At 39.8% G+C, this 23,216-nt stretch overlaps 1 protein-coding gene across 1 annotated transcript in view; it reads left to right on the top strand.

Moving 5' to 3' along the window:
- The window catches only part of CHMP3 (charged multivesicular body protein 3), a 41,162-nt gene extending 18,303 nt beyond the window's left edge, over positions 1–22,859 (top strand). Inside the window, exons 3-6 of the mRNA XM_003758636.3 lie at positions 4,504–4,683; positions 19,814–19,935; positions 22,108–22,222; positions 22,313–22,859. Of these exons, the coding sequence (XP_003758684.1) occupies positions 4,504–4,683; positions 19,814–19,935; positions 22,108–22,222; positions 22,313–22,458 (563 nt within the window). The 3' untranslated portion in view covers positions 22,459–22,859. The remainder of the gene's footprint in view (positions 1–4,503; positions 4,684–19,813; positions 19,936–22,107; positions 22,223–22,312) is intronic.
- The last annotated feature ends 357 nt before the right edge of the window (positions 22,860–23,216 follow it).

Raw genomic sequence — 23,216 nt, 5'->3', positions numbered from 1 at the left:
ATCCCTTCAATTTCTACTTCTTTGTTGCCACATAAAGAGAAAATTAGGAATATTTTTGTACCTATAGGTCTCCCCCCCCCCCTTTTTTTTTTTTTTGGTATCTCTGTGATACAGACCTAGTAGTGGTATTACTGGATCAAAGAATATACCCAGTTTTATATTTTTGGAGACATAATCCAAATTGTTCTCCAGAATGGTTAGATCAGTTCACCACTCCACCATCAGTGCATTAGTGTCTCAGTTTTCCCACATCACTTTGATCATTTGCCATTTTCCTTTCTGTAAGGATTCTATAAGGATTTCTATAAGGATTGTTTAATCTAATTCTCTCATTTTACATTAAGAAATAGATAGCAACAGATATCTGCCTAGAAAGATGGTGTTCCTTCCCCTCCCTTGTGTGCCTCCAGCTGCAGCTTTCCCACATTATATTTTCTCTGTGAATAGAGTACACAAGAAAAACAATTTGATAGGGAAAGTGAGGTGACTCAGTGAATAGAATATCGGCCCTGGATTCGGAAGGCAAATCTGGTCTAGCTGTGTGTGACCCTGGCCTAGTCACTTAAACCTGAATGCCTCCAAAATCCCTCCAAAACAACAACAACAAAAAAAACAACGATGACACCTTGTTTTCTTCCTTTGTATGTTCATGTATTTGGCAAGAGAAAAATTTGATATGTTGTTGAATACTGTGTAATATCTCCTGTGGACCAAGGGATCGTCTCTTCTATCAAAATGATAGCTGCTCCTAACTCGCCATCAGTGCATCACATCCTTTGCATTTTGTTGGGGATGAGTTTCCCTGAGCCAGACAAGCCATACTCACTTGCCTATCCCTCCACTCCCCTATTCTTCCTTAAATTAATGTCTTTTATATTAATATCAATAAAATTAATATATTGTATAGTTGTAGTTATTACATAGTGCTTTTCTCTTATATTTTATTTCTTGTTATTTCATGTCTTTCTAAATTCCTGGATGTTCCTCATTTGTAATAACAAATGTTATAAACTAATATGGCAGAAACTAGGCATTGATCCATACTTAACGCCGTACACCAAGATAAGGTCAAAATGGGTTCATGACCTAGGCATAAAGAATGAAATTATTAATAAATTAGAGGAACATAGGATAGTTTACCTCTCAGACCTGTGGAAGGGGAAGGTTTTTATGACCAAAGCAGAACTAGAGATCATTACTGATCACAAAATAGAAAATTTCGATTATACCAAACTGAAAAGTTTTTGTACAAACAAAACTAATGCAGACAAGATTAGAAGGGAAGCAATAAACTGGGAAAATATTTTTACAGTCAAAGGTTCTGATAAAGGCCTCATTTCCAAAATATATAGAGAATTAACTCTAATTTATAAAAAATCAAGCCATTCTCCAATTGAAAAATCGTCAAAGGATATGAACAGACAATTCTCAGATGAAGAAATTGAAACTATTTCTAGTCATATGAAAAGATGCTCCAAGTCATTATTAATCAGAGAAATGCAAATTAAGACAACTCTAAGATACCACTACACACCTGTCAGATTGGCTAAGATGACAGGAAAAAATAATGATGATTGTTGGAGGGGATGCGGGAAAACTGGGACATTGATGCATTGTTGGTGGAGTTGTGAACGAATCCAACCATTTTGGAGAGTAGTTTGGAACTATGTTCAAAAAGTTATCAAACTGTGCATACCCTTTGATCCAGCAGTGCTACTGCTGGGTTTATATCCCAAAGAGATCATAAAGAAGGGAAAGGGACCTGTTGTGCACGAATGTTTATAGCAGCCCTCTTTGTATTAGCTAGAAACTGGAAACTGAGTGGATGCCCAGCAGTTGGAGAATGGCTGAATAAATTGTGGTATTTGAATATTATGGAGCATTATTGTTCTGTAAGAAACGACCAACAGGATGGTTTCAGAAAGGCCTGGAGAGACTTACACGAACTGATGCTGAGTGAAATGAGCAGGACCAGGAGATCATAATGTACTTCAACAACAATACTATATGATGACCAGTTCTGATAGACCTGGCCATGCTCAGCAATGAGATCAACCAAATCATCTCCAATGGAGCAGTAATGAACTGAATCAGTTAGGCACAGAGAAAGAACTCTGGGTGATGACTAAAAACCATTACATTGAATTCCCAATCCCTATATTTATGCCCATCTGCATTTTTGATTTCCTACAAGCTAATTGTACAATAATTCAGAGTCTGATTCTTTTTGTACAGCAAAATAATGTTTTGGTCATGTATACTTATTGTGTATCTAAGTTATATTTTAATATATTTAACATCTACTGGTCATCCTGCCATTTAGGGGAGGGGGTGGGGGGGGGGGTAAGAGGTGAAAAAATTGGAACAAGAGGTTTGGCAATTGTTAATGCTGTAAAGTTACCCATGTATATATCCTGTAAATTAAAGGCTATTAAATAAAAAAAAAAAAAAAAAAAAAAACAAAAAAACAAATGTTATAACAATATAATGTAATAACAAATGTAATAACAATAGTTGATAGTTATTTCAGTCCTTCAACAGCTGTGACTCATTCATGTTGTTGTTTTTCCCCCCTAGTTCTTTCCAGTGACAAATGTTGATCTTTAATATATTTTCAAATGGATTTTTTTTTTCATTATAAGACTTTGAAATGTTTGGTGTATTCCCAGTAATGCAAGGATTTGGCCAGTATGGGTGTGGTTGTTTTTATGATGTGTATTTCTGATGTCTAATCAGGTTAATTAGAACTCAAGTTATCTAATCCATTAATATATCTGCTTTTGTAAATTGGTTTTGTCCTTTGACTGATTATCCACGTAAATTTTAGATATTAGGTTTTTGGGTTTTTTCTGATCATAAATGTCATCATTTGTGATCACCTTGGGATAATTTAATTTTTTTAATAATAGTTTTTTATTTTTCAAAATGCAAAGATAGTTTTTAGCATTCACCCTTGCAGAACCTTGTGTTCCACATTTTTTCCTCCCCTCTCCCCTAGGAAGCAAGTAATCTAATAGAGGTTAAACATGTGCAATTCCTCTAAACATATTTCCACATTTATTATGCTACACAAGAAAAATCAGATCAGAAAGGAAAAAATGAGAGGGAAAAAAACCAAGCAAGAAAATAACAAGAAAAAGAGAAGAAAATACTATGTTGTGATCCACACTCAGTCTCCATGGTTCTCTCTGGGTGCAGATGGCTTCTCTATCACAAGTCTCTTGGAACTGGCCTGAATCACCTTGCTGTTGAGAAGAGCCGTGTCCATCAGAGTTGATCTAGATGTTAGGTTTTCATTATATTTGCACAGAAACTTTTCTGATCAATTATTTCTCTTTTGTCTTAATTATACTGTTCTTAAAAAACAGAACTTCATGCAGTCAGATTCATTAAGGCCCATTATAAATGCTGCCTCTCTCAGGCAAGAGTATAGATGCCCAGATGGGCCCTGAACCCAAAACTTCTAAGGCCTTTGACCAGCCTGGCTCCATGGGCTTGGTCAGAGACTAGGAGGGCAAGTGGCACAGTGGAGAGAGTGCAGTGCTTGGGGTCGGGAAGAGCTGAGCTGGAGTCCTGCCTTAGGGACAGTTACTGGTCCATGTGACCCTGGGCAAGTCACTTGACTCCTCATTGCCTCACTTTCCCTATCTGTAAAAGGGGTATTTTGGATAATAATAGCATCCACTTCAGCTGAGAGCCTATGCCATATGACCACTAGAAACTAAGATAGATGTAGGCCGTCCCATAAGCTCTCCCGGCCACTGACCTGGAAGTCAGATGACCTGACTTCATGTCCAGATCCTGTGCTCAGGAGTCCTGTGACCTTAACCAAGTCATTTGACTCAGTTTCCTCATTTGTAAAATTACAGGGTTAGGCCAGATAGGATGTGCCTTGATCAGGCTCTAGTGGGAGTGTTGGGCCTTAGTTCTGGTAAAAGAAGGATTTGATCTAAGCTCAAGAGCATCCAGGAGTAGAAGGCAGGATGATGGGGGGTCTCCTGCCTTAGAATACTCCCCTGCCTCGGAGCTTTCCAAGACTTGTCTGCTGTGTTATAATGGCGATTCATCTGGACTAAGCTCTGGAAACATATCATTGTTAAGGTCCCTTGAATCTCTAACAGCCCAGGAGTATACAGAAGAGAAATATATAATTTCTATCAAGCATTGAGACTCCCTGTTATTAAACTTGCATTGTCTTCCCATTTAGAATACTAGTAGTTTAGAGCAGTTTGGCGATTTTCATAGTTTTTGTATTCTTTGGAATTGGTATCAAAACCATTGGTGCAAGATACACAGAGGCAAATCTGAAAATTGACAAAGACTCATAATAGGATTAGAAAAATGAGATTATACTTTTTTTGACTGTGTCACTTATATTTTCTGTACATTTATGTAGTGATTCTGAAAATAAAAACTACAATAAGAAATTATGGATTTCAGCATCAGCAGAATCCTCTGCAGGCAGCCTCTGATTTTGGTGTTTCTATCTTGTTCAAAATTCAGATATCCAGAGAGAAGAAGAAAAAGTAAAGCGGTCCGTGAAGGATGCGGCCAAAAAGGGCCAGAAGGATGTCTGTGTGATTCTGGCCAAGGAGATGATCAGATCGAGGAAGGCTGTGAGCAAACTGTATGCATCCAAGGCCCATATGAATTCTGTTCTCATGGGCATGAAGAACCAGCTAGGTAAGAAGCACAGCCCTGATCTTGGTTGCCCCTGGGACTCCTCCTGGAGGGCTCAGCCGTACTTTGGAGGGCTTTCCTCTCTTGGTCAGTGGTGCAATAGGAAGCTTTGGCTTTAATTTTAATCGTTCTGAAGTGCAAGCATCTCTAGTTATTTTTATTTTTATTTTATTTTATTATTTTTTATATTATTTTATTTATCTTTTTATTTTTCATTATACATTTCACTATCATTTATTTTTTTCTCCGCGCAACCTCTCTACTCCCAATCTTAAAACAACAAAAAACAAAGAAAAAGAAAAGCCTTATATTAGCTTTCTATAGGCAAGCGAAGCAAACCCCACACCATCCGCTTCTAAAACTGTCCGTCATGATGCCTCTTGAATCTTTCTCCTCCCTGACCAGAGAAGGGTGGCAGGAATTGGGACTGATTGTTGTTCTTCAGTCTTTAAAGGTGTCGTCATTATTATGTAAGTTGTTTTTTAATCTGCCTACTTCATTTTATATCGGCTCATGTAGGTCTTCCCAGACTCTAACCCATCTTTTTTTGCCATTTCTTGTAGTATAATAATAAATGATGACAATATATACAATAACTTTCTTAGCTATTCCCCAATTATTGGGCGACTCCTTAGATTCCTGTTCTTTCCCACTCCAAAAAGAGTTGCTATACGTACTTTTCTATATTGGATCTTTTTTCTTTTTCTTACTTTTGGAAGTAATTCTACGTTGTTTTCCAATATGGCCATAACAAGTCACCATTCCAGCTAACAATGCCATTTTCCATTTTTTTTTCTTTTTTGTGATTTTTGCCAATCTGGCATTTATACATGGTCTGTATTTCAAAAGTTCATCTCTCAAGTAGTTGTTTAGACCGCAATGTATTTAACTATTAAGATTAATGTTATAGATGACAATGAGAGTCCCAAACTAGCCCTCAAGAGCTCATTTAATCTTTGATTTAACTGCATTACAGTAGTGGAAGTACCAAACCAATTCTGGGGGGCTCTAGGACCAGGGGACCCTGAACAGGAAAGAAAAGGAAATAAGAAAGTTCCACATTTCTTGAGGTCAAAGTGAACATTAGACAGAATTCGGAAATAGGCAAAAAGATTGTTTTTTGTTCCTTCTCATCCCCCATTCTACACACCCTGTAGCAGATGGCCAGTGATTTGACTTACTGTGCTGTGCTGCTTCCCCAGACTTGCATCCCCAGACTTCCTGTGTCCATTTCCCCAACAACATCTTTTTCCTCCACGGACTTGCTGTCAGGTAGTATAAAAAAACTGTCATATTGAGTTAGTTAACACTGATATTTTAATGACTAGAATTCTCCCTCTGCCAGAGGAGGTAAAAGGAAGGGGATGAGCATTCATATAGCGCCTTGAAGAGCGAATAGTGTCTTGACTTTATCATGATTTCATCCATCATAAAGTGGAGGGACCAATAAAGGTAAATGCTGTTCTGCATCTGCATCTCCTTAACAAGGAGGAACTGGTTAGTGAGGTAGACATGATGGGAACCTGGAGGAGGAGAGGAAACCTGACCTTGGACCCACAGTCAACCTAGATTTGGGGGCAGAGTTCAGAGGGGAGGCCCACCAGCCCAGGCAGAGCTTAGGACACAAAGTAATGGAAAGAGGGATGGAAGGAGCATTTATGAAGCACCTGCTGTGTGCCAGGCACTGTGTTAAGTAAGTTTCATCTCATTGGATCCTGTGCTATTATCGTTTATTCCCATTTTACAGTTGAGGAAATGGAGGCAGCAGAAGTGAAGTGACTTGCCCAGGATCCCACCTCCAGTCTGAGGCTAGATTTGGCCCCACCCCCCACTGGGTGGCTGACTTGGGGGACTCTAAGCACTTGTCAGATGTGCCCCGAGTGTGGCCCAATCTGAGCAGACTTTGTATTTACTGCAGTTTCCCTAGCTGGAGGCAGGAACTGTGAGCATCACCTCTGGCAGCTTTTCTGAGGCTGAGGGAGGCCTCAAGCTACTGACCTGGAAGGGGGAGGGGCAGGGCCTAGAGCAGTGAGGAAGGTGGACGGGGAGCTGCTGGAGGAGGAGCTGGGGGCTGGCGGGAGCAGCTTCAGGCTCGGGCTGCACTCCCCCGGAATGCTCCATCCTGCCCCTGAGCTGGATCTTGCCCTCTCTCCCAGGCAGGGCCAGGAGGGCTGAACTCATCTGGAGGGCCCCCTCTCTCTCACCAGCTCCCTTTGCAGCATCCCCCTCAGAATGTTAGGAGGTTTGTATTTGTGTTCACAGCACTTAGTACTTCCTGGAAATGCCTAATTAATGCTTATTGAGGGAAAGAGTAGTTAACATTAATGTGGAGCCTGATCCTAACAGTGATCCTGTGAGGTAAATGTCACTGTGAGTTCCATTTTATGGATGAGGAAACTGAGATAGTAGGATTTAAGTGATTTGGCAACGCGAGTCTTCTTGATTTGAGGTTCCATCCCCTGAACCAAGTTCCTGTGATACAAGATGGACAGTATGTGAGAGGCCAAGGCCATCCTGGGAGGGTTCTCAGCTGAGACACTGGAGGGCTTGGCTGTGCCCGTGCCCTTGCCCAGACGTTTGCCAGCTGAGGAGACTGAGGCAGACAGGTCCCTTGTTCTCTGTGGAACACTGGGAAGGCAGGGGATCGGGCTGGGCACCTGGGGATCAGTTCCAGGGGGTGGAGCAACCCTTTAGCTCTGGACCAGCCTGGACAGAGGGTTCTCTAGCTCCCCCCTCATTTTGCAGAACAAAAAGCTGAGTCCACGGGGTACGCTTGAGGAATTGAGGGGAGACCAGCCAGGAGGCCACTGCAGTTCCCTGGGTCTTAGATGGGAGGGCCCGGCCCAGGGCAGCTGATTGAAGGGGGTGGGGGAGTTGAGTGAGGAATTGGGGATGCTGTTTAGATTATGAGCCTGGCTCAGAGAGAGGATGGCAGCAGTGGGCAAGCTTCCTGCCAGAAAGTGAACAAAATGTAGAAGAAAACACATTTTTGAACATGGCCAAGATGGAATCGGATTTGCCTAATTCTGCATTTTTTTTTTTCAGTTTATTCTCTTTTTCTTCTTCCAATAGAATGGGGACGTTGGAGGGAGAAAAAATGCTTGATAATTGAAAAAAATAATATTTAATTTTAAAATGGAAATAAGAAATTAGGGAGTAAGGAAAGATAATGAGTCTGAGATGTCCAGTGCACAGGTGAAGGCTGGAGGTCCGCAAAGAGATTAAGGCAGATCTGAAAATCATTTGCGTGGATGGAACTGAGCCAGTAGGAATGGATGTTGTCACCATGCGAGGTACTCAGAGAAGAGAGAGCAAGGAGGAGGAGGGGGGGGAAACACCCATCGCTAGTGGATGTGAGCTGGGTGATGGCAGCCAAGAAGAGTAGAAAGAGATCAGGAGAGAGCCACGTCAGAAAGACTGAGAGAGAAGTTAACCCTTTTGTGATTTTATTGGGCAGGCGTGATCTACAGGCACTTTGGACATTACTAAAAATAAGATTCAGAATGTTTCATGGTTTTTCTCTTCTTGTTAGTTTGAGATTCACATTAAGTAAATCTGAAGTACTGTAGTGATACAAAAAGATTTATCAAGATTTCCATAGCTAGCTTTTCTCCATCTGTCTAAATGAAGCCACCAACTTTAGGCTCTGACACTCCAGTCCTTGAAGAGGACATGAGGAAATGGAAATGGCACTAGAAATATACATGGGAAGAATAGCTAGCTGGACTTGGCCAGTTGGAGCAAAAGGATCTTGTATTTGATAAGATAACAATTCTGAGGACATTGAAGGGGAAGATACCAGATATTTTAAGAAAAAATCTTAGACTTCATAATTACTAAAAAAGATGACCAAATAATATCTTTTCTATGTGTCTATTTTCCTATTCTTTGCAAATTTTCTAAGACAATGATTTACATATACATCAGGGTGTCCTTGTTGTTTTATTTTATTATTTTTTTAAATTTTGATTCAAAACATTTTTTCATTAGCCATATTCAGACAAAAAAAGGCAAGAAAAGTAAACCAAAAAAACCTGCAGTCTGCATTCTGAGTCTGTCAGTTCTCTTTGAAGGTGGATTAACGTTTTTCATGTGTGTTATCAGTTTGGGAATAGCTGAATAAGTTATGTTATATGAAAGTAATGAAATAGCATTCTATAAGAAATGATAAGCAGGCTGATGATGATGAGCTTGAAAAGACTCACATGAACTGATGCTGAGTGAAGTGAGCAGCACCAGAACATTTACACAATAACAAGACTATGTAATGATCAATTGTGATGTTGATCACAACAGTGCGGTGATTCCAAGCAATTCCAATAGACTTAGGATGGAAAATGCCATCCACATCCAGAGAGTGAACTATGGGACTGAATATGGATGGAAGCACAGTATTTTCATCTTTTTGTTTGTTTTTTCTTTCTCCTGGCCTTTTTTTCCCCTTTTGGTCTGATTTTTCTTGCACAATATGGCAGATATGGACATGTTTAAATCCTTGAAAGGATTGCACGTTTAACCTAATCAAACTGGGGAGGGGAGAGATGAGAGAGAGGGAGAAAATTTTAGAACACATACAAAAAAAGTGTGTTGAAAACTATTTTTACATATATTTGTGAAAATAAAATACTATAAAAACATTTTTCATCATGATTCTTTAGAATTGTGGTAGATCCTTGTTATTGATCAGAATGACTGTCTTTATAATATTGCTGTGATTGTATACATTAGCCTTCTAGTTCTGCTCACTTCACTTTAAATCTTTTCATTTAGACCAGGGGTCCTCAAACTGCGCCCGTGGGTCAGATGCAGCAGCAGCTGAGGACGTTTATCCCCTTACCCAGAGCTATGAAGTTTCTTTATTTAAAGGCCCACAAAACAAAGTTTCTGTTTTCACTATAGTCCAGCCCTCCAACAGTCTGAGGGACAGTGAACTGCCCCCCTCTTCAAAAAGTTTGAGGACCCCTGGTTTAGATGCTTTCCAGGTTTTTCTGAAACCATCCCTTCATCACTTCTTACACTACAGTTATATTCCATTGCATTCATAAGACCCAATTTCTTCAGTCATGTATTCTTCCACTAATATTGAATTGCTTCAAATTACAGAAAACCCCACTTTTGCAAAGGCTAAAGTCTTTCTTGGATCACCCTGTAGGCAGTGAAGAGGTTCATCATGAGCATATGTGGGCTACAATAGATTCCTAATGAAGAGTTACACAGGAGAAGCAAGGTTAAGGATATTATCACATACGCAGAGATGATTGAAGAGAAATTAGCCTGCCCAGATGGTGGTAACAAGAAATAACCAGTGAACTACCTACATGCTTCATGAGTGGACCTTGCAGAGTCGAGAAATAGAGATATTCCCACATCAATGAAACCACAGATCTAATGAAACAGTAAATAAAATGAAAATTGCTCTAGTACATTGTATATTTTATTTTTATTCAAGACTGATATCAAGAAAGAAACACAGTACAGTATTAGTAAAAATAAGTGTACTAGCATGTAGCATCTCTGCTTTTGGCAGAGTTGGCAGGCTTGCTTTGAGCACATTGTAATAGAAGAAGTTGGTGAATGTGTCTTAGACCGATTTTTTTCCAGATGGCTGATTTTTGCAGCCAGGCATTCTTAACTTATATTGCCTCTGCAATATCTGTTTTGGTTGTGTTTGTGTGTGTGCGCATGTGTGTGTACGTATGTATATTTTTCTGCTCCAGAGGGGAGAATCTCTTGTCCATTAGTTTCTTTTTTGACTGAGACCATTTCTTCTTTGTCTCAAACTCAAATGATAGGCTTATAGATATGCTTATTAGAATTTTCTTGTGGTTTAAGCAAACTAACAGCAGAGTGTGTTGGGACACAAATAACTGTATCTAGGAGTTTTTAGTTTGATTGAATTACATTTTAGTAGAATATAAAATGAAGAGCAGTCTGGATAAGGAAACAACCCAAGCTTGGGCTTCTGGTATTTTTCTGACACATCAATAAGAATATTTGAGTCAGATGTTCCAATGGAACCTTTCCTTCTTTTTCTTCATTGCTTGGCTTGCCAAGAGACCAAACCTATGTTCTCTCTTTTACAGATGAGGAAACTGAGGCACTGAGTGATTAAATGATTTGCCCCTGATGACCCAGCTAGTAAGTAATAATAGTAATATTAGCTAGCACTTATATAGCACTTTAAGTTTTGCAAAGTGCTGTATCATATCTCATCTTTACCTGAGTATCTGAGACAGGATTTGGACTTCGGTCTCCTAAGTCATGCTTGGATAGTTTTCAAATGGTAATAAAGCTAAGAGGCTAAGCTAAAACATCGCATCCCAGAGTGGAATCTTTAAAGGGACTAGAGCATTGGCCTGAATCTGATAAGATAGAATTAACTTAGAATTTATATAAACTTAAATTTGAGTTCAAAACTCAATCTTGTAAGTATATGATACAAGTGACATGTACAAAAAAGTTTGTCTGAAAACTCTATTTGTGGAATTTAACTCAAATACTCAGCTAGATCTCTGAGTTCAGTCTTCTCTGTGTCGTCTTGGTCAATGCAGATCATTGCCCGCCTGCCCCTCTGGGATGACTCTTGTCTGTCATAGGGGCCCAGCCAAAGTACTGGAAACCTGTCTCAGTTTCTCTTCATATCCCATGGATCCCAGCCCATCTTTTTTGATCATCCTCTGATGACGTCCTTTACTCAGATTCTCCTTCTTAGTTTTTTTGTTTGTAATATGTTGCAATGTGTTCCTGTCCATTACATAACTTCCCATTGCCCTTTTGAGTGGTCCTCATATTTAATTCTTCAGGGACTGAACTATTACATGACTCCAGTCATTTAAAGAAATACTGATACTTGTAGTAGTATGGAAAAGATTAAAGAAATTTTATAATTTCTTAAAGGCTTTCTTTCTTTAATTCAATGAGTTTGGGCCCAACTCATTCACTGTTTGCATCGTTTATCCAAGATATTTATCCTGATGAATGAATAGGTTGACCATCTAATTACATACTATTATCTGGACAATTAGATATTCTTCATGAAGTTTTTTTTTTTCTTTTTTTCCTTTAGGTACATGAGCCAAACTCTTTCAAATGGCTATGGTGAATAGAGGAAGAGTTAGGTAGCATAGTGGAATTTCCTTTTTGTTTTTAGATTTTATTTTCCATCCAAATTCTTTCCCTTCATCTCTTCCCATACCCATTGAGAAAGCAAGAAATATAATACCTGTTATACATATGAAATCATCTACAACATATTTGCACATTCTAAAAAGAAAAGAAAGGGAAAAATTATGCATCAATTTGTACTCCGAATTCATTAGTTTTCTATGTAAAAGTGACTACCATTTTTCATAATGAATTCTTTGGAATCGTGGTGGATCATTGTATTGCTCAAAGTTATTAAGTCTTTCCCATTTGATTATCTTTACAATATTGCTGATGTTGGGTAAATTATTCTCCTGGTTCTGCTCCCTTTACTCTGCATCAAGTTTATATAAGTCTTCCTGTACTTTTCTTAAAATGACCCCCTTCATCATTTCTTAGAGCACAATAGTATTGCATCACAATCATATACTTCTAATTTATTGAGTCAATCCTCAATTGATGGATATTCTCTCAATTTCCATTTCTTTGCCACCACCACTAAAAGCTCTGAGTATTTTTGAACATGTAGGTCCTTTTTTCTTTTCTTTTTAAAAAATCTCTATGGTAAAAATAAATAAATAAATAAATGAAAATAAGAATTGATACCAAACCCCCCCCCCAAAAAAAAAAAAATCTCTTTGGTATATAAACCTAATAGTGTTATGACAGGGTGCATCATTTTATAACCCTTTGGGCATAGTTTCAAATTGTTTTCCATAATGGTTGGACTAGTTCACAATACCAACAGGGCATTGGTGTTCATTTTTTTTCTACACGCTCTCTAGCATTTGCCATTGTTCTCTTCTGTAATGTTTGCCAGTCTGATAGGACAATATCTTTAATTTGCATTTCTCTAATTATTAGAGATTTAGAGCATTTTTTTCATGAGGCTATTGATAATTTTGATTTCTTCAAAAAAAACCTGGCTTTTCATGCCCCTTGACCATTTATCATTTGAGGAATGGTTCCTATTGAAATTTGATTCAGTTCCCTATTATATAAATTAAGAAGCTAGATCTTTACTTGAGAAACATGTTGCAAAGGTTCCCTCCCCCCCAATTTTCTGTTTTCCTTCAAACATTGGTTGCATTGGTTTTGTTTGTGAAAAAAAAATTAATTTTGTGGTAACCCAAATTATCCATTTAATCTCACATCAACCTTTTTATTCTTGTTTGGTCATGAACTCTTCCATTGTCCATAGATCTGATGGATAATTTCTTCTTTGTTCCATTAATTTGCTTATATCACCCTTAATATCTAAACCCAGCAACCATTTTGAATTTATCATATGTGGTATGAGATGTTGGCCTCTGTGTAATTTCTGCCACACTACTTTTTCTAGTTGTCCCAGAAGTTTTTATCAGATAGTGAGTTTTTGGTCCATTTGCTAAGATTTTTGGGTTTATCAAACACTAGGTTACAGAGTTCATTTGCTTCTGTATATTGGATATCTAATCTGTTCCATTGATCAACCACTCCATTTTTTTGTGCAGTTTCAATTTATTTTGATTACAGCTTTGTAGTATAATATGAGATTTGGTACTACCAGGGCACCCTTCTAATTTTTTTTTTTTCCATCAATTCTCTTGATATTTTTTTGTTCTTCAAAATGAATTTGTGATTTTTTTTTCTAACTCTAAAGTAACTCTTTGCTAGGTTGATTGGTACAACACTGAATGAGTAAACTAATATACCTGGTATTGTCATTTTTATAGTTAGCTTATCTTACCTTTAAGAAATTAATATTTCTCCAATTACTTATATATGATTTTATTTGTGTAAAGGATATTTTGTAATTGTGCTCCTATATCTGTCTTGGTAGGTAAACTCTCAAGTGGTTTATATCTTCTACAATTATTTTAAATGGATTTTTAAAATTTCTATCTCTTTCTAAATGTTTTATTGGTGATACGTAGAAATAGTGATGACTTGTGTGGATTTATTTTATATCCTGAAACTTTGCTGAAGATACAGTTTGAATTAGTTTTTAGTTGATTGTCTAGAGTTCTCAAAAGTATATACTATCATATAATCTGCAAAGAGTCATAATTTGTTTCCTTGTTGCCTGTTTTTATTTCTTTGGTTTCTTTTTGTTGTCTTACTGATAGAACTAGCAATTCTGATACAATATTGAGTAATAGTGGTGTAATGGACATCCTCTGATCTTATTGAGAAGACTTCTAGTTTATTTCCATTACAAATAATTTTGCTTTTGGCTTTTTTTACTAATCATTAAAAAAACAAACAAACCTCCATTTATTCCTATGCTTTCTAATATTTTTAATAGGAATAGGAATAATAGAAAAGTTGTATTTTGTCAAAAACTTTCTGTATCCATTGAGATATTGTAATCTTTATTGTTTAATGGATAGTTATGCTGACAGTTTTCCTAATATTGAACCAGCCCTTCATTTCTGATTGAATCTAATGTGTTCAGAGTATATGGTCCTTGTGATGTACTGTTGAAATCTCCTTGCTAGTATTTCATTTAAATTTTAGGAAAGTTGTTTTATAGTTTTATTTATTTATTTTTTTGCTCTCCTTGTTTTAGGTAGCAGTGTTTTTGTATCTTAGAAGGAATTTACTCCTTTACCTACTTTTTTTTTTTCAAACAGTAAAACACACACACATACATACATATCAATGGAATTAGTATTTAAATGTTTAGCAGAATTTACTTGTAAATCCACCTGATCCTCCTGATTTTTTTTTTTAGGACTTCATTTATCATTTGTTCACTTTTTTCCCCCTAAGATAGGGTTATTTAAATATTCTATTTTCTTTTCTCTTAATCTGAGCAATTTTTATTTTTATATTCATCTATTTTATTAAGATTGCCAGTTTTATTAGCATATAGTTGGACAAAACAGCTCCTAATTGTATAGTCACATTTTTCATTTTTGATACTGGTTTTTCTTCTCTTAAAAATCTGTTTTATCATTTTATTGTGTGGTTTTTTTCCTATTATTTTTACCCCTCCTCCCCCCAAAAAAAATATCGATTCCTAGTGTTTAATGATTTTTCTACTTTAAACTGTACTGATCTTTCCTTTGATTTTTAAGATTTCTCTTTTGATGTATAATTGGCATTTTTAGTTTGTTGATTTGGGGGCTAATTTGGAGGTGATTCCAGTGGTCTGATTATGAGATTACAATAAAGAGGGCGTGGTGGCCATGTGACGGGAGGGAAGGAGACTGACACCAGAAATGGATGTGAGGCTGTAACTGAGGAGGTTTGGCAGCTCCTTGGATGGCTCTGAGATGACTGGGTGACTGCAAGGATGGCGCCGCCCTTGGCAGAAAAAGGCCCATTCAGAAGAGGATGGATTGGAGGAGGAAGCTAGTGAGGGTGAGATGCTCGCAGAATGGCCTGTTCAGAGTGTCAGTGACTTTGGACCCATGACCAGGAATGGTCATTATTATAGACTAATTATAGAAAGCAAGGAGTCATCTGCCTAACAATCAATCAGTAAGCATTTATTAAGTGCTTATTGTGTGCCAGGCACTGAGTGAGGCACTCTTGAGCCCATACAGGAGTTTATACTTAGTGAGGATACAAATACTCAAATGGATAAGAATAGATCTTGGACCCTTGATTTCATTTAATGAGAGGAGCTGTCCGATGACGAATCTCCCACTAATGCAGATCAGCACCTAGGAGACCTCAACAAGCATTTATTAAATGCCAGGAGTACAAAAAAAGGCAAAATGCCCTCAAGGAGCTAAACCACGCGCAGAGGTTTTTATGTCTGAAGGGAGGGAGAGTGATGGGCCCAGCTGAGAGGAGTCTTTTGACGGCTTCTGCATGTGGACTAGCCGCCTGAGCCCACCAGCTTGGTCCTTGGGAGGCCCAAAGGATAACAGGTCCCGGGCCTCATGCAGACTTTGCCTGGTTGATGCTGATGCTTTTCTCCCTGGTATTCAAGAGCTTCTGATCGTTGTTGTGTCCACTTCTTTGTAGCCCCTTTAGGGCTGCAGTGCTTTCTTCCAAAGATGCTACAGTGCTTAGCCATTTCCTTCTCCAGCTCACTTTGCAGATGAGGAAATTGAGGTAAAGTTAAGTCACTTGCTCAAGGTCCCACAGCTAGTGTCTTGAGGCCAGATTTGAACTCGAAGAGATGAGTCTTTCTGATTCTGTATCTAGACTTCATATCTCTCCTATGTCACCCATGGAGCCCTCTGATCACTGAAAGTAAATTGAATTTATCTGCTTGAGCCAGGAAAACGTTGTGCACAGCAACACCAAAGTTGTGTGATCAACTTTTTTATTAAAGCTTTTAAAATTTCCAAACATATACATGGATAATTTTTCAGCATTAACCCTTGCAAAGGCTTGTGTTCCAATCCCCCCCCCCCCTTTCCTCCACCCCCTTCCCTAGATGGCAAGTAATCCAATATATGTTAAGCATGGTAAAAATATGTTTTGAAAATTAAAAAGCTGTAATTAAAAAAAAGAGAGAAAAGAAAAAAATGTATGTTAAATCCAGTATGGGCATACATATTTATACAGTTATCTTGCTGCACAAGAAAAGTCAAATCATAAAGGGAAAAAAAATGAGAAAGGAAAAAAAAAAAGCAAACAACAGTGAAAATACTATGTTGTGAACCACACTCAGTTCCCATAGTCCTCTCTGGGTGTAGATGGGTGTAGACTCTGGGTCTTTTGATCACAAGAACTAGTCTGAATCATCTCATTGTTGGAAAGGATCGTGTCCATCAGAGTTGTTCATCATATAATTTTGTTGTTGTCATGTACAAGGATCTCCTGGTTCTGTTCATTTCACTCAGCATCAGTTCACGTCAGTCTCCCCAGGCCTCTCTGAAATCATCCTGTTGGTCATTTTTTATAGAACAATAATATTCCATAACATTCATATGCCACAATTTATTCAGCCATTCTCCAATTGACGGGCTCAGTTTCCTGTTTCTTGCCACTACAAAAAGGGCTGCCACAAATTTTTTTGCACATATGGGTCCTTTTCCCTTTATTATCTTTTTGGGATAGAGGGCTAGTAGAGAAATCACTGGATCAAAAGGTATGCACAGTTTGATAGCCCTCTGGACAGAGTTCCAAATTGCTCTCCAGAATGGTTGGATCAATGTTCACACACATATATCAGTGTCCCAGTTTTTCCACATCCCCTCCAACATTTATCATCTTTTCCTGTCATCTCAGCCAATCTGAGAGGTATGAAATGGTACCTTAGAGTTGTTTTAATTTGCATTTCTGTAATCAATAATGATTTAGAGCATTTTTTCATATAAACAGAAATGGTTTTAATTTCTTAATCTGAAAATTGTTTATATCCTTTGATCATTTATCAATTGAAGAATGGCTTGAACAATCAAAATCTTATTTAAAAATGTACCTGTTCGGAGTACAAGGGATAATGTTGTAAAAAAAAAAAAAAAAAAAAATTACCCAGGCATGGGCTCTGTCAATAAAAAGTTATAATAATAAAAAAAAAAAGTACCTGTTCCCTATTGGGATTAATTCTTGTATATATTTTTTAAAACCTGTGAAAGTTTTTAGTATTTTGGTTTGGTTTTTTAGCATTCATATGCATTAGAAATACAAAGCAGTAATTTTCTTTTGAATTAGAATTTTAATTTAGAATTGATCTTTATCATCCCTGTATTTCTTTCCAAATGTACAGGAATTTGTTTTGTCTTAAAAAATATTTTCAAAACCACTGGAATTATGAATTGCTAATGAGTTTGAGACAGTTCAATCCTCTGACTTCTGTGGGTTGTTTGTTGTTTATTTGATTCTTTTGATTTCTTTGATTTCTATTAGGCTGTTTAGTTATTTTATACCTAATTTACCAAATTTTCACAAATGAGATTTCTGAAGAAATGTTCAGTCTAATTTTCTAATCTTACCTATAATGGTTTATAAGAATGTCTTAGAAACACTGGAAAACTGATTCTTTGCCTTTTTTCCATTTGATCCTGGTAGACTAGTCAGGAGAATTGTAGGTTTTGTTCCCTTTTTATATGCCCAAAACTTAAGGCCATTTGTTTTGAGCCTGTGTTTTAATCTCCGACCCTTGTTACTTCTTTACTAAGGCGTTAGGTTAGTAAGTACTTGTTAGTTTTTGTACAGAATCTTTCTTGAGGGTCTCACCTGCCAGTCAGTACTTGGGAGGAGAACGGTTAGTAATCCCTGATGTTCTACAGTCTTTTTGTAGCCACTCAGTTTTTTGTAATCTCTTTTTCCTTGTGTAAATCGTTAGTAAAGTTTGAGACATTTTGTTGTCTTTCTGCTTTAATCCTCCATTGCCCCTCCCTCAGGGTTCTCAGGGACAGGATATTTGCCCTCCACTCTTGTCTTTCCGTCTCCTTGCTGGTTCCTCACGTGTCCCCAGTTGTTCCTCCTTTCTTCCTTAGGGGGCTTCCTGCAGGTGTACTGGCTGCGGGCCCCTCAGCTTCCCCATGGCCAGCCAGGATGAGCAGCAGTGGCAGCATCTGGGCCCTCGACTCCCATCTTCTCCAGGGTAATTGAATGTTGAATAAAAAGTTCCATGTTGTGGGGTGGAGAGGCACAGCGGGAGGCAGGAAGGCCTGAGTTCCAGTCCAGCCTCAGACACTCAGTAGAGTATTAAGTGTTCTCATCTATAAATTGGGCATAATGGCACCTACCTTGGGTGGTTGTGAGGATCAGTGAGATAATATTGGTAAAGTATTTCATAAACCTTATGAAGCACTGCAGAAATGTGAGCTTACAAATATTATTGATTGTTATTTTTTTCTAGGATTTAATTCGGGTACATCTTGGTACAATTTATCTTGATAATGAAACTTTTTTTGAGGCGGGGGAGGGGAGACTCTTAAAGACTATTGAGTCACAGCCAGAGACTGTTCATCCCAGTGAAAGCACAGACTTCTGATGCTGTGAAGCACAGATTTTTAAGGACCAGTTTCCCCCGTTTTTAAAAAATAACTGTGAAAGGTCTTTTACATTTAACAGTAGATCTTTATTCCTGCGTCTTTTTCTATTTTCTCTTAAACTCTTAGCAGATCTTCCTTCTTTTGCTTCTCTCAAAAGACTTATTTAAAATCTGTTAGTGCCGTATAGCTAATTGATAGTTCTGTGTTTACCTATGTGTTTTTCTCCCTTTTTTCTTGTCCTTATCAATAATTTCTTATATTTATGATTTGACTTATTTTATTCACTCCCATTTTTTAGGAGTACAGGAATAATATCAATATCTTATGTCATAACACAATCTGTAATTTTATTTTCAAAGGATTTTTAAATTTAGTGGCTAAAGAAAAATTCTGCTTCTCTATCCTTTTCTGGGCAGAAATTGAGTATATTTTAAAGCAGTAGTCTGCCAAATGGTGGCCTTTGCCTACAGCCTCAGCAATGGACAGTCACAGACTCGTCTCTAACACGTGTCTCGCTGCAGCTCTCCCCACACCCCTCTTCCCCAGCTTCCTTCTTTCTGGACATGATCTTCCCCCAAGCCCACGTGGCTCTGGCAAGGCCCCTGGAGACTCCAGGCAGTGACTCGTCAAAGCCAGTCTCTTCTGTGTGGGACAGGCCCAAGTCCCACTGTGAGCCCCACGGTCAGGGGCGGCCCCAGAACTCACTGGTGCTCTTCCGTGTCGCAACCTGCCCTTCCCAGTGCTCTCTCCATCACAGACACTGCCATCTGCCTCCATACCTCACGACAGTCTCTGAATTGCCAAACCCAGCGGCCCCCCCTCCGTGGCCTTTGGTGTGAGGGCCTTCCCCTTTGGTTTGCAGGACCCTTTGCCTCCTGGTTCTCCTCCTCCTCTCAGTACAAGAAGGGAAGAATCTGTGACACCATCACATGGGGACAGCAGCCCTGACCGCTTTGTCCCCGGGAGCGGCCACACAGGGCTCAGACCCCAGAGACGCGGGAGCATGTGGGCTTTCTGTGGGTGGGCTCTCCCTGTGTGCCCACCGTGCCCATTGGCCCAGAGCCCTGCAGCACTCATGGTGGACATGCTTTCCCCTGCAGCTGTCCTTCGCGTGGCTGGTTCCTTACAGAAGAGCACCGAGGTGATGAGGGCCATGCAGAGCCTGGTGAAGATCCCAGAGATCCAGGCCACCATGAGGGATCTGTCCAAGGAGATGATGAAGGTAAGGCGGGAGGGCTGGAGTCACACATGAGACCTGCCGAAGCCTCTGGGGCGCTGAGCCGGGGCTCGCCTTTTTTTGTCTCCAGGCAGAGTTTGTGGGGCCCATTTGGGGTAGCTCCTCCTCTTTCCTGCTGGCTGCCCATGAGGATGCAGGCCCTGGGAGACACCAAGGTTTTGCCCCAAGTTACATGCACAGTCAGGATTTGAACTCCCAGGTCTGCCAGGGGCGCATCCACTCTGGTTGTCAGCTTCCTTTTCCTCCTTTCTGGTTACCTCATTATTATGGAAAGCTCCTAGTCCTCGATGAAATGATGGGCTCCCCCAAATAAAAATCTGTGGTCTGAAACCCTGTGAAGGACGCAAAAGTCTGTAAAATGGTTCTGCTCAGACATACTGGAAATACCCGTTTTACTTTGAAACTTAAGACAAATTATAAGGAGTTAGGGACTTGAATAGAATTTTAGAAAAATTAAGAGGCTGATGATGAATAAATGGAGATAAGGAGGAATTTACATCCTCTTGAGTTGTAATTGGCACCTTTACAAAAATGGACCCAGTGTTAGGGTATCATGACCTCTTCAAAAAGATTTTATTGATTACAGTTCAATTAAAAAGATGTATGCATCTTTTAGGGCTTTAGAGTAAAGAATTACAAATTTGGAGACTACAAATTGGATAAAAAAATTTTAATTTTCATTAAAGAAAAAGACATTAATGAAACATACCCAAACTTACTGGGATGTAGGTAAATCAGAAATTGTACAACTCTAAATGCTGTCATCAATAAAAGAAAGAACAAATCAATGGATTAAATATATAGCTTTTAAAGAAAAAGTAAACAAATCAAAACTTTCCAACTAAATAACAGGCAAAATTCTGAAATAAATTGAATTTTAAAAATTGGGGCAATTTTTGGCCCATAAATAATTAATTTTTTTGGAAGGGAAAAAAAACTGTAAAATACATTATGAAGCCAATGTGGTTTTTATAAAGGGGGAAACAAAATTGATTGTATCAAAAATGACAAAGAACTTGGAACAGTTGAAAAGATAATAAAGGAAATTATTAGAAACTGTTATGGGGCAGAGCTAGGTGTACAATGGATACAGCACCAGCCCTGAAGTCAGGAGGATACGAGTTCAAATCTGGATCTCACTTAACCCTAATTGCCTCAGCAAAGAACAAACTATTTTGCTGACAAAAAAAAACACATGTTTAACTTAGAGGAAATAAATAGAAATGTAAAACATCCACTTCAATAAAAGAAAATAGACTCTTTTAAACCCAATATGTGGGGGGAGAGGGAGTTGAACAAGTTAGAAATGAATTCCCAAAGAAAAAACTGCAGGACCAAATTTACTTGTTTGCAATTGAATTATGAATATTGTATGTTCAAAGAATGTTCCAATATTACAGAGCCTTTTTATAAAAATCATCAAATTAGTATTTATTAAGCACTTACTGTGTGCTGGGCACTATGCTAAGGGCTAGGGTTACAAAGCAGACAGGAGGTCCCTGCCCTCAGACAGACCAACGGGAAATAAGGAAGGAAGGAGGAGGGACGGCTCCTAAGACCAAAGACTAGAGGAGGTCCTTTCCTCCCTTCCCTCCTCACTGTCCCATGAGGATCCTGGGAGGCCCTGGCGGATGACATTGGAGTACCAAGCTCCCTTGGTTTTCCTCTTCACTTTGGGAGGCCCCAATTCTGGCTTGCAGCTTCTCTGCTCTTGCCTTCTTGCTTTTCCTTTTAGGAGCTGACTGCACACCTCTTCTCACCTTGTCCTGAGGCTTGGCTAAAGTCCTATACCTTCACCCAGAGCCCTCGTGGCCAGGATGGCCAGGTCCTTCCCTCTGCAGATTCTGTGGCGGGGGCTGGACTCCCAGGGGAGCCAGAGCTCCCCAAGACTGGACTGTTTCTTGTGTTCTGTTTGGGAGGTTCCTGGCACAGAGAGCCCCTGGGAGTGGACCCACTTCTTTTGGGCGGTTTGTGGTGTGCCGTGGGCCTCCAGAGGGTCAGATCTTGTTTTCTGTGGGAGACCACGGCCCCCAGCCGTGAGCTGGTTGGAGCCCACTCTGAGCCAGTTGCAGCACAGCTTGGTAAGCTGTCAGCACCAGCCCTGGGCTGTCGGGCGGAACTTTTACCCAAAGTCAGGAAAACGCTCTCTCTGTTTAGGCAGGGATCATAGAAGAGATGCTCGAAGACACTTTTGAGAGTATGGACGATCAGGAGGACATGGAGGAAGCAGCAGAGATGGAGATCGACAAGATTCTCTTCGAGATCACAGCAGGTAAGGGGGCTGAGGCCATATTTGATCTGGTTGGGTGCCCGAGCCGGAAAGATTCTTTTTTTTTCTCTTCACAAGCTCTTTCCTTCCTAGGGGCCTTAGGCAAAGCACCCAGCAAAGTCACCGATGCCCTTCCTGAGCCTGAGCCTCCGGGGGCAGCCGCCGCTGTGGAGGAGGAGGAAGAGGAGGACGACGATCTGGAAGCCATGCAATCTCGATTAGCCACCCTCCGGAGCTAGGTGCGTGCGCCTGCCCTGCCAGCAGCAAGTGGCTCTGGTTTGGCCAGCGGGTGGATCCCACATCTAGGACCCGAGCAACATATCTCCTGTCAAATCCTTTGTGCGTCTGTTACCGCGTCACAAAGGTCGTTTCTGATTTCTGTTCAACTCCTCCCTCGAGAGGCTGGGTTGGCCTGGGTGTGGAAGAGGGGGCAGTTAAGCCAAGATGACTGTTGTCACGTTAGTATATATAATTTCGGGATCTAAAAGTGCCGAGAGGGGAGCCGAGTCCCTTGAAGCAGGTAGTCTTCCCACAAAGCACTTTTAAGTCTGCTGCTGCTGCCTGAAAGTTAAGTCTTCTGTACATTTTTCTGAAAAACACTATAAATGGATTTTAATAAATTTCTGCTTTAAGCCCGGTCCCCCATTACTTCTGTGTTCTCTGCCCCAAGCTGCCAAGCCATTTCCTCGGCCCGGTTCATCCCGAGAGGGTAAGGAGAACTCTTCCCTCTGGCTGCCGGTTGTGCCGGGCACGTGGGGCACAGGCTGCCAGTTGTACCCGACGGAGCCGGAAGCAGGCTTGCTCCATCGGGTGCCCCCCATCCTCCGCTCCTCCCCGCAGCCTCCTTTTCCTGGCCCCTGGGGTGGCTCAGCATTGCTGCGTTCCCAGGACTGACTGTGCGCTCTGCTTTTATTGTCCGGGATAGGCGGCTGGCTTTCTGCTCTGGTGCCGAAGAGGGAGCGAGGGCCACCTGCCGCTAGTCAGCGCTGGCGGGCGA

Source organism: Sarcophilus harrisii, chromosome 2 (assembly GCF_902635505.1).
Source record: "Sarcophilus harrisii chromosome 2, mSarHar1.11, whole genome shotgun sequence".
Taxonomy (NCBI): domain Eukaryota; kingdom Metazoa; phylum Chordata; class Mammalia; order Dasyuromorphia; family Dasyuridae; genus Sarcophilus; species Sarcophilus harrisii.
Note: the sequence above shows the minus strand (reverse complement) of the source record. Positions and strands in the feature narration are given on the sequence as shown.